This window comes from Corylus avellana, chromosome 9, assembly GCF_965113065.1.
Source record: "Corylus avellana chromosome 9, dhCorAvel1.hap1.2, whole genome shotgun sequence".
NCBI classification, from domain to species: Eukaryota; Viridiplantae; Streptophyta; class Magnoliopsida; order Fagales; family Betulaceae; genus Corylus; species Corylus avellana.
Genome location: NC_142498.1, coordinates 6,795,725 through 6,807,936, shown reverse-complemented (window position 1 = coordinate 6,807,936; position 12,212 = coordinate 6,795,725). Strand labels below are relative to the sequence as shown.

General features: G+C 40.3%; 1 protein-coding gene across 1 annotated transcript; it reads right to left on the bottom strand.

Moving 5' to 3' along the window:
• Positions 1-1,420: 1,420 nt before the first annotated feature.
• Positions 1,421-2,566, bottom strand: LOC148583648 (uncharacterized). Its single transcript, XM_088510728.1, has one exon. The coding sequence runs from the start codon at positions 2,564-2,566 to the stop codon at positions 1,421-1,423; it is 1,146 nt and encodes a 381-aa protein (XP_088366854.1).
• Positions 2,567-12,212: the final 9,646 nt, after the last annotated feature.

Sequence of the window (12,212 nt, the reverse complement as noted above, 5' to 3'; positions counted from 1 at the left end):
TTTCCGCTCTTACCTTCAATCTGATAGCCAGTTTTTTATCTGAAGGGTTTATTCCTCTTTCCAGATATTCCACAATTTCTAGCTGCCAATCAGGCATGGTCTCGGCTGTCGAGACCGACACCGTCTCGATAACTGATGACTGTTGAAGAATTTGGATAGGAGTCTCGACTTCAATTTCTTTACTGGCCGTTGAGGCAATCCGAGCCAACTGGTCTGCCCTTTCATTCTCTGGTCTCGGAATCTTCACAATGCTAAACTTTTCAAATAAAGCTTGCAAATCCTGCACTTTAGATAAGTATAACTTCATCTTGTTTCCCTTGGCTTCGAATTCCCCACGGATGTGCCCTACAACGACCTGAGAGTCACTCCGTATTTCAACAAATTTGGCTCCCATTTCAAGAGCTAAACCGAGTCCTGCCAAGACTGCCTCGTACTCGGCCTCGTTATTCGTTGTTCTGAATTTCAACTTTACTGCACTACATAACTCTTCCCCATCGGGAGTAATCATTACTATCCCAGCTCCACCATGTTTCTTTGTAGACGACCCATCTACGTAGATTACCCAGGTCTCATCACTGGGCCAACTAGTGATGTCTGGCAAATTAGTGAATTCTGCCAGAAAATCAGCCAGTGCCTGACCCTTGAGAGAATTCCGAGGAAGAAATTCAATATCGAATTCTCCCAGGTCCATGGCCCAGTTAGCTAATCTTCCCGATAGATCTAGCTTTCTTAGTATTTTTTTTAAAGGGTATTCGGTCAACACCCGGATAGTATGGGCTTGAAAGTAAGGTCGGAGCTTCCTGGATGCTATAATCAAGGCAAAAGCCAATTTTTCCATCTGGGGATACCTTTCTTCAGCGCCCCTCAAAGCTCTGCTTGTGAAGTATACAGGCTTTTGAATTCCTTCTTCCTCTCGGATTAATGCAGCACTTACAGCCGTTCTAGACACAGCTAAATACAAATATAGTACCTCCCCAGGCTTTATCTGGCTCAGCAAAGGAGGGCTCACAAGATATTTTTTCAGCTGTCCGAAGGCTTCTTCACATTCGTCTGTCCATTCAAAGGCCTTTCGCAAGACTTTGAAAAACGGAAGACACTTATCGGTCGACCGTGAAATGAACCGATTTAGTGCCGCTACCCTTCCTGTCAATTGCTGGAGCTGCTTTAAGTTTCTCGGAGATTGCATATCCAAGACAGCTTGTATTTTTTCAGGATTGGCCTCTATTCCTCGGCTGGATACCATGTAACAGAGGAACTTTCCTGATGAAACTCCGAATGCACACTTTGAGGGATTCAACTTCATCCCATACTTCTTCAAGGTTGCGAACGTCTCTTGTAAGTCGAGTGTGTGGTCCTGTGGCAGCACACTCTTGACTAGCATGTCATCAACGTATACTTCTATATTGCGTCCGATCTGGTCTCAGAACATCTTGTTTACCAGCCTCTGGTATGTTGCCCCTGCGTTTTTCAAGCCGAAGGGCATGACCTTATAACAGTACAAGCCTCGGTCAGTTATGAACGCAGTTTTCTCACGGTCTTCTGGATGCATATATATCTGGTTGTAACCAGAGAAGGCATCCATGAAGCTAAGTAATCCATACCCAGCTGTTGAGTCCACCAATGCATCAATGCGGGGTAATGGAAAACTGTCTTTTGGACAGGCTTTATTGAGGTCAGTGAAATCCACGCACATCCTCCACTTCCCATTGGACTTTTTGACCAATACTACATTAGCCAACCAATCGGGATAATATACTTCTTCGATGAAACGAGCTTTAAGAAGCTTCTTCACTTCTTCTGCTATGGCCACATTCCGTTCAGGGGCGAACTTTCTTCTTTTTTGCTTTACTGGTTTTACACTTGGATCCACATTTAGCTGGTGGATGATGTCTTCAGGATCAATTCCTGGCATATCTTCATGAGTCCATGCAAAAACTTCTAAATTCTTTCTGAGGAAGATAATGAGGTCGTCTCGGATTCTGGGACTGAGTTGTGTTCCAATCTTCAAAGTCTTGTCTCCACTCACTACCACATCCTCCAAAGGTTCAGCTGGCTCTCCCTTTGGGTCATTCCTGTTATTACCACCTACTGTACCAATCACAATAGGAGTCGGATCCGAGACCCTCTTGAGAGACGTATTGTAACATCTTCTCGCCAGGGTCTGATCCCCTTTCACTTCTCCGACCCCTTCTTCCGTCGGGAACTTCATCATCAAATGGTATGTTGAAGTTACGGCCTTTAACTTATTTAAAGCGGGTCTACCGATAATGGCATTGTAGGCCCCTGGTCGATCAATAACCAGGAAATCTACCATCACGGTTTTCTGCTTAGGTGCCATCCCTGCCATTACAGGCAGTGAAATAAGACCAATCGGCTGGACCTGTTCTCCTGCAAATCCAACCAAGGGAGAGCTAAATGGTGTGATCCTATCACGATCAATACCCATTTGTTTAAAAACTGGCCAGTACAGTACATCAGCCGAGCTTCCATTGTCCACCAAAATTCTGTGAATCATATGGTTGGCCACTGTTACTGTTATGACTAGGGGATCATCATGTGGCTGCATTACTCCCCTAGCGTCTTCTTCAAAAAAAGAAAGGATCACTGAATCCTTTTTTGCAACTTTGGACGGTCTTTGCACTGTAAAAACTTCCTCGGCATGTGTCTTCCTAGCATGGGTTTTCCTGGCCGAATTAGACTGTCATCCACCAGCTATTCCTCCTGCAATAGTATGGATTTCTCCTACTACTCCTTGATCCCGAGGGGGTCTCGGGTCTTCTCTGGGACCATCATCCCGATCACGTCTCGGCTCCCGTGCCCTTTCAGCTCGGTTCCCTTCTAATAGGAAAGGCTGTTGATGCACCGCGCCTTGGTTCCTTTCCCCTGCTAGGAATCTTACCAGCCTTCCATTTCTAATGAAAGTTTCGATTTCCTGCCGCAAGGTTATGCAGTCTTCCGTCAAATGTCCGTGATCATTGTGGTATTCGCAGAACTTCGTCCGATCTCGCTTCCTTGGATCACCCCGTAACTTACTTGGTCACCTGAAAGCTGGGTCTCTTCTAATTTCCATAAACACTTCATTGACCCTGGTATTCAAAGGTGTGAACCTCCGATCTTCACGTCGCCGGGGTTCGGTCTTCGGGACTGATGGTACAGTCTTCTTCACTATTCTCTTCTGAAACCTTTCTTCCTTCGGGACAGATGCTATAGGTGGCTCTTTTTTGGCGCCCTCCTCCTTTTTGGCGTCCTCCTTCTCCCGGTCTTCTTCCTCCTGACCTTTCGTGAGAGCTTTAATCATTTCCTCCTGATTAATATACTCCTTTGTCTTGGCTATAAACTCGGGAAGAGTTATTTCTGTCGAACTTTTTGATACTTCGGCCATTAGAGGCCCATTTGGCCTGACCCCATGCCATAATGCGGATAACACCGTTTGATCCCCCGGGTTATCCACTAACAATTTTTCTTTATTGAACCTATGCATGAAATCTTTCAGGCTTTCCTCCTTCCTTTGACGTAAAGACAGTAAGCAAGCCGAGTGCTTTCTCCTCTTCTTGGTAGCCAGAAATTGGCTTAAAAAGAGACTTCCAAGTTCTTTGAAACTGTCTATTGACTTGGCAGGCAATCTGGCAAACCAGTCTTGAGCAACTCCTTCCAAAGTGAGAGGAAAGGTTCTGCATGCTATTTCATCCGGAAACCTGTGAAGGGAAAAGTGAACACGGACGCTTTCCATATGCTCCGAAGGGTCGCCACTACCATTAAACTCCTTGATGCGAGGCATCTTGAAGTTTTCAGGCAAAGGGAAATTTAGCACTTGATCAGTGAAAGGCAGGTCGGTGTTATCCATGAACCCTGAAGCAGGGGTTTTCTCATCCCTTGCAGCCAACTTATGGGTCAGTTCTTCGTACTTCTTCTTCAGATCCTCCATGTCAGCACTCATCTGGCCTTCATTTTGCCCATGAGGTTGTTCCCGTCGAGGCCTCGTATGCTGGGACCTCTCCTGCTCTTGGTGCTCCTCATTCTGGACAGTAGTATGATGACTAGCTTGAACTGAACTCGCTTCTTCGTCACGGTGTGAACCAGCCGTCCGCTTCCCATCACGAATTTCCCTTCGCCTTTCCTTCTCACGCCGTTCTTCACGTCTTCTTGCTCGCTCTTGGTCCCTCTGGCTATTACGGCCCTCAGCAGCTGTGAGCCTCACAGCCAGGTCTTCATTTTGCTTCTTCAGAGCCTTCATGGATTCAGACATCTGCTTCATGAATTCGGCTAGATCGGGTGGTGGTGGTGCGTTGGAGGCTGCAGCAGTGGAACGGGTAGTCACCATTTTGGATTAGTAGAGAACTGATGAAAATCAAGAATTCCCACAGACGGCGCCAAACTGTTGATGCACAGTTTTCCAAGTGATGACGTGACACGCCTGCCGAGCTTAAGTTTACCGACACACAAGGTATTTGATTGCACAACAAGAAAGAAAGAAGGATCGAAGTGACCGGGGGTGAGCCGGCGTGAGCACTCCGATGCCTAAGTCAGAATGAGAAAGAAAAAGGATACTGTCAACAACTATAGAACTCAGAGAATGAGAGTTGTGATTACCTTTGCTTTGACCACATGACTTGTATTTATAGGCAGGGAGAGGATTTGATTTTCCATGTATTCAGGAATCTTATCCTTTAATATCAGCTGAACAAACATTTGAATGAAAGATCATGTTTGTTAGTTGTTCCACTATTTCAGCGATTTGTAATCTGTTTAGGCCATATCAACTTAAAGCGTTTGAATAGGACTTGATCGCCTTTGTGATCAATTATCATATCTTCGTGGATATGTGCAAGATATATTCTGGTTGTAAGAAATTTGATAATAAGATTACTCAAATACTAAAAATAACATCTTTCAGGATATCGAAGTTACTCCTTTTACCGAGACTTACAAATCCTGAGTTATTCTCGGACTTTATGGTCTCGGCTAGAGGTTGCTTCAAATTCGTGGTCTCGGATCACATGAGTAGGTCTCGTCTCGGACTGCGTGAGTAGGTCTCGTCTCGGACTGTGTGAGTAGGTCTCGTCTCGGATCACATCAGTAGGTCTCGGATTTGGGCCTTCCATAAACAGATCTCAGATTTGGGCCCCTTCTGGCTGGGCCTAAGGACTGCTCAATAAATAGTAGGCTAGTTCATGACCCAACACGCACCTAAGAAAATAAATGGCTAAAAAAGTAATTTTACAAGGGTCACGTGTTGGAAGGCACAGAACCAAATGTTAAACAGTATCTAGGCGGGCTCCATTGCGGTTGCCAAACGCCACCTTATTGATGTGCTAAAATTAGACATATCAAGAAATATTGACGTGTCATTTTGGCATGTCAATATTTATTGACGTGTCACTTTGACAGGTCAAAATTTATTGACACGTTATTTTGACAAGTCAATAATTTTTTTTTTTTATCAGGTTTATTTATATTATATATATTTCATCTAATTTTTGTTTTTTATTAGGAAGGATTTTAAATGAAAATGAGACTCAAAATCTTTCCAAATCTTTATTAAATAACTGCTCTTAGCCTTTCGTTCCAGATTTCATTGATTTATTATTCTCCATGCAATAATATAGAAATTAAAAAAAATAAAATCTATTTTCTTCTCTCTATTTCTCTCTCTCTCTTTTTTTTTTTTTTTTTCATGCAAAAACACTATTTAGCTGCATGTATTAAAACACTATTTTTTTTTTTTTTTCTGACGTGCTAGTTTTAGCACGTCAGAAATTTCTGACGTGCTAGTTTTAGCACGTCAGAAATTTCTGACGTGTTAAGCTAGCACATCAGAAAAAAATAGCGGGACATTCAACTTTAATTTTTCCTCTTCTTTCCCTCTTTTATTATTTATTCTTTCCACTAGATCTTCTTTTCTTATTTAATTTCAGATCTTCTATCCCTCTCTCAATCTCCCTCTTCTTTCTGCACGCAGCAAAAGCTCCCTGGCCACTTCTCTCTCAATCTCTTTGAATCTCGCTCTTCTCTCTCAATCTCTCTACACGGTAGCAGAGCTAGAAGAAAAGCATATCAAGTAGAAGAAAAAGAAAAGGAGAAGAGAAGAAGAGCAGAAGAAAAAAAAAAAAAAAAAAAAAGGAGAAGAGAAGAAGATCGAAGAAGAGAAGATAAGAAGATTTTTTGGGTTTTTGAAGATTTGTTGGGTTTGACGTTTGGGTTTTTGATTTTTCATGTTGATTTTTTTATTTGGGTTTTGATTTTTTGGGTTTGGGTTTTTGAAAATGGAGAAAAGAAGAGAGAGAGTGAAAATGGAGGAAAGAAGAGATCAGGGAGAAACGTACGGTGGCCGGTGACAAGAATTAAAAAACATATATATATTGTAATTGAAAAATAATTTAAATTAATAAATTTTTTAATTGAAAAAAAAAATCCAGAAAAAATTTTAAAAAAGAAAAATTATTATTTTTTAATAATTTATAAATTACTGACATGTCAATTTTGACACGACAGAAAATTTTCTGACGTGTAAAAATTTGACATGTCAGAAAAATTTTTGACGCGTCAGAAAGTGACACGTCAGAAAATTTTGACGTGTTACATCTAACACGTCAGAAATTTTTCGTTTCTGACACCTAAAATTTTAACGCCCAAAACACGTCAAAAATGCCCCGTCAGGAAAATTTTCTGACGTGTTAGACCACCTGACACGTCAAAAAACCCATGTCAGTAAAAAATTCATTTTTTGTAGTGTAATATTGCACAGCGGGATTCTATGACTCATATTCTTTGACAATATGAAGCAGCGTCGGGCCAACGACTCAACAATAACAAAACATCTTTGTTTTTTAGTAAGAATACAACTGTGGCGGAGCAGAGAGCTATTTTGGCGACTGCAGGGTTACCAGTCACCCAACGCTATGATACTTATTCAGTTATTTGGGTCTTCTAGCTTTGGTGGGGAAATCACGAATAGCTGCATTTAAAGGTATCATTGATCGGGTGTGGACCAGATTGCAGGATTGAAAGCTGAAATTTCTACCTCAAGCGGGCAAGGAAATTTTACTTAAGGTGGTAATACGGCCTATACCGGCTTACTGCTTGAGTATTTTCTTGTTTCCCAAAGGACTTTGCTCGAATATAAATTCTCATATGCGCAAATTCTGGTGGGGTCATCAAGACAATGAAACACGGATTAATTGAATGACTTAGGGAAAGTTGGGCATGGCAAAATCCTTGGGTGGGATGGGTTTTCGTGATTTCACATGTTTTAATAAGGCCTTGTTGGCTAAACAAGGGTGGAGACTGTGGAACCATCCGGAGAGTTTGGTGGCGAAGATTATGCAAGCAAAGTATTATCTGGATGGTTCGTTTTTGTAGGCTAAGGTGGGTGGAAGGCCGTCTTTTGCATGGCGGAGTATCTATAGTTCATGTGGATTACTTAAGAAGTAACTAATATGGCGCATTGGGAATGGACCATCGATTAAAATATGGAAGGATAGATGGCTTCCCAATCTGAGTACATATCGGGTATGTTCTTCTTCCACAGTCCTCAATCCGGAAGCCACCGTGAAGGAATTGATTGATGAGGATTTGAAGGGGTGGAATGTCCAACTATTAGAAAGAATTTTTTCTAATGAGGAGGCCCAACTAATTCAATCTCTTCCATTAAGCTGCACAAATCAGCCTGATGTTTTGATATGGAGAGTCACTGCGAATGGCATCTTTTATGTCAAGAGTGCATACCACTTGCAAAAGGAGCTTGATGAGAGGGCTACATCTGGGAGTTCATCTAGACAGGGTGTGAGTGAAGTTTGGAAAAAATAATATCACCAAACCAAAGCTCTTTCCTAATGGATCCACAAAATACACCTCTCCACATGCTCTCATGGCTGACAGTACTTTCAATGTTACATAACCTACATGTTACACTCAGGCATCTACGGACCCTCACTGGAGAACAGCCGTGAATTCTGAGTTTGATGCCCTATTATAGAAGAGAAATGCTTCAATGCAAGCAAATCTCCACATTTTCCCCATATATGTCAACGTGGCAAGCATCTTCATATATATTTTTGTCTTTTTCGCACACTAATTTCAAAATGAACAAGAGAAAGCATGTCTTTTCTCTCTCCTCTATCGGCTCACATTCAAAATTTTCGACCCACTCTCTCTCAAATTCAAGCATCTCAAATTCCAAATCGAAAACCCCTCTGCTATACGCTCTCTCTCCCTCCCTCCCTCCATGTCAGACGCTCTCCCTCTCCCTCTCAGATGCTCTCTCTCAGACGGTGATGGTGACAATGAAACTCACTGGCATCGGTTGACTAGGTTCGAAAACGAATGTGGGTTGGGTCCGGCTGTTTGATTTGGGTCCCTCTCAGATGCTCTCCCTCTTTGAGCTCTCTCTCAGTGACGGTGATGATGAAACTCATTGGCGTCAGTTGACTGGGTTCAGAAACGATTGTGGGTTGGGTTCAGCAGTGGGTTGGGTCCGGTGTGACGACCAGCTTGATAAAAACATGATTCAAATTTTTTCTTTTAAAAACCAATAACCCACAACAAAGCGGATTGTCACAGTAGCATGACGATATCGTAGTATACCACGAACCCATACATTAACCTGATTGACAATATCATAAGTCTCACAGAGTTATATGCATCGTCCATGATTAATCAGAGTTCATTTCTTTATAGCGGAACATAAATAACATAAGACATACATAATACATTAGAGCTAACAAATACATCTATGTGAGTAGAGCTTTACATACAAAAGAATGGCTAAACAAAGTGTCACATGTGACACGAGCCATAGACAAAATACCAACATCTAAGCATATATATAAATGCTCTAACAAAGAGGACTAACAACTAGTCCAACAAAACAAAGTAGACCTCCAACGCATCTAGACCTCGAACATCGTGGCCTAAATACATGGCAACAAGATCCTCATCTACCATCTCTGTACCTGCATCCACAACATTGTCTGCACAACGGGAATCACCACCACCCATGATGCAAGCTGATTTATGAGCTCGCCATCTCCGGCTCCATGAAATAGAGACTCTCAGTAGTATAGAACTTACTAGGCTTTCCAAAATAAACATCATTTGAAACATATTAAATCAGCTGTGAGAGTATACGTAAGCCCAATCGTCCACTCTCGGAACATGCGTATACTAACTCATCTAACTTTATACATATTTACAAATTATATAGCTTAGCAATAATACATATGGAAAGTCACCATGCATCATCTATCCATAACGATATACATACACACAGTTCCATCTCCCGTCTCGTATGCATATCAATACGTCTAGCATAAAAATCATCATATGCAACAATGCAAGCATCATATATCATCATCATCATAACATTCATGTGCCATGCAAGCTCATGCTTATCATTGTCATTCTTGTTTCTCTATGTACCATTTGTCCATGTCCTTACTTTGCTTGCCTCTACTTGTGCAATCTACAGAGTAAAGCCAATCCTTGTTTTGCTTGCCCCTACTTGTGCCATCTATAAAACAAGGACCATTCTTACTTTGCTTGCTGCTACTTGTGCCACCTATAAAGTAAGACCAGTTGCCTTTCCTTTAACATCATTTGTCTCTGTCCTTACTCTGCATGCCCCTACTTGTGCCATCTACAGAATAAGGCTAATCCTTGTTTTGATTGCCCCTACTTGTGCCATCTACAAAACAAGGATTGTTCTTACTTTGTTTGCCTCTACTTAGGCCATCTACAAAGTCAGACCAGTTACCTTTCATTTATCATCATTTATCTCTAACCTTTGTTTGCCGCTACTTGTGCCATCTACAAAGTAAGGCTGGGTTCCCCATGCCTTTATCATCATTTTCATGCAATCATATGCTATGCATGCTTATGCTCATCACCTTGTGCAATTTCCATCATGAGGCCAATCCTGCGGTAGGAGACTTGTCATCGCTACCAGGGGCCGTCATGTTGTTTCTATTATACATGAGGCCAGCTCTACGGTAGTGAGACGCTACTCAATCACCACCGGAGTTGAACCCCGTTTCCGTTATGCATGGGCCAGCTTTACGGTAGTGAGACCATACTCAATCACTATTGGAGTTGAACCCCGTTTCCGTTTCATTGCTCATGCTATGTTCATGCTCATGTCAATAAATCCTTAAACTCATATGCTATCATAACTCATATCATAAAATCTAGAATCATGTCATAAACTATGTGAACCATCAAAATGCTCATAACATAATCATCACATTATCTTGTAAACCCATAAAAGATCATAGAAACATTACATCAAACATTCATCCAACACATCTCATAGATATCATTAAATAGTCATATAATCACAAAACACCTTGTATTAATCATTCATCCAAAACATCTTTTATACTTTAAAACATACTATCTTTTTGCCCTGTAAGTAAAATACCTACCTTGTTTGCTTGAGTACCCTTCGGTGGATTCTTGACTCAAACGTAATGCACCTAAGCATTTACATAATAAACACATAATTAAGCTCTATTCTTAGCTTAACAACTCACTCTATAAAGATACTTGAGCACTACAAGTATCACGCTCCATTAGCTAATACATTAATTATCTAATAACTTAGTTACATTGAACTATGATTCTACATTATAATATATTGAATCACTAAATCTTGAGGCATATACATAGACTCTAGGTTAAGCATTACACTTAACCCTATAATTGTTATTTTCTTCTAAGCTATTTAATCTAGCAATTTACCCCAAACTTTATAATTCTCATAACACTTACAACAATCATTATGATTCTATTATGACATATTAGAACCTAAACCCTATAGTTATCAATTTCCTAGGAACCCATGAAAACCTAGGATTAATTAACACTTTAAATGTAATTAACCCATTCAAACAACATCCCTAGTGTTCACATACCTAAAGCCTCAAATTAATTCAAACCATATAAAATTAGGGTTTATGTCCATGCTTTACCAATAAGTAAAATTAGAGTTTCAACCCATTAATTTTAATAACCCGGAGCTTGAATCATGCATAGCAATCTACTACACATAAAAGCCCCACATTAATTTTAGGAATTAGGTTTCTTATTAAAATTCCCCAATTTTCGGACCTAATTAAAAATTCCCCAAATCATTATGATTTCAAGCTTGGAATGCAATTGGTAGGACAAAACCTTAAAAGAGAAACTAGAGATTCAACCATTTAACAAAATCCTCAAAAATCCCTTTCAAGAATCGTAACTTTCAAACCCAAATCAAAGCCCCACAAATCCACACAATTTCTAGCTTCTAATCCCATGGGTAACACGAAAATCATAAGAGAAAGCTTTAATGTTTACCTCACTAACTCCATGGCCGGAATCCCCTTGTGTTTTATCACCTTCTTCTTCTTCTCGGCAGCAGCTCTCTCTCTCTTCCTTGTTCTCTCTCATCACGGTCTGCATCTCTTCCTCTCTCAATCTCATAATCTCTCTCTCTCTCTCTCTCGGCCATGTGTGTGTGCGTGAAGAGAAAGGAGAGAAGAAAGGGAGAAGGAGATAAGAGGAAGAAGGGGAAATGGGGGGAGAAACATATGTGTGTTTTGGGAGAAGGGAGAAGATAATGTTATCTTCTTCCATCAAACCACGGCCCGACATGTGGCACTAGTTAGATCTCCCTTTTATTTTAAAGCTCTATCTTTTATAAATTGCTATATTACCTCACATCATATTAATTCTATCTGGTTTGTTCTCTTTAATTCCCCACACTACATTTATTTATTAATCGATTGTCACACTAAAATTATTATTAGTTAATTTTTTTTATCACAAAAGCTTATATTACATAAGTATATCATTATTAAATAATATTGTTATTATATTATTATCACATAAATATTATTATTATTATTATTAATCTCATATATATCTCAATTATGATAAAGTCATTATTATTATTATATCTATTATTCTAAATTATCACATGTACAATTTATCCCATTAATTAATTCAGATTACTATGAGGTTACTAGTATCAAGTTTAATTATTTTCTCAGGTCTTACATTCGGCGGTTTGATTTGGGTCCTATCTTTGTGCTCATCCAGAGTCGATCTGAGGTAATATTAATGCCTTTTTCTTTTTCTTTGTCTTTTGGTTGTTTTCCGTTTTGGTTGTTTGTTGGTAGTTGGAAGTTTTGCTTGGCTAGGACTGAATTGAATGGAGGGGATGGGAACAATATTTT

What these genes read in the sequence shown, in the direction of transcription:
- LOC148583648 (XM_088510728.1), bottom strand. Translation starts at nt 2,566, where the DNA reads ATGCAGCCACATGATGATCCCCTAGTCATAACAGTAACAGTGGCCAAC.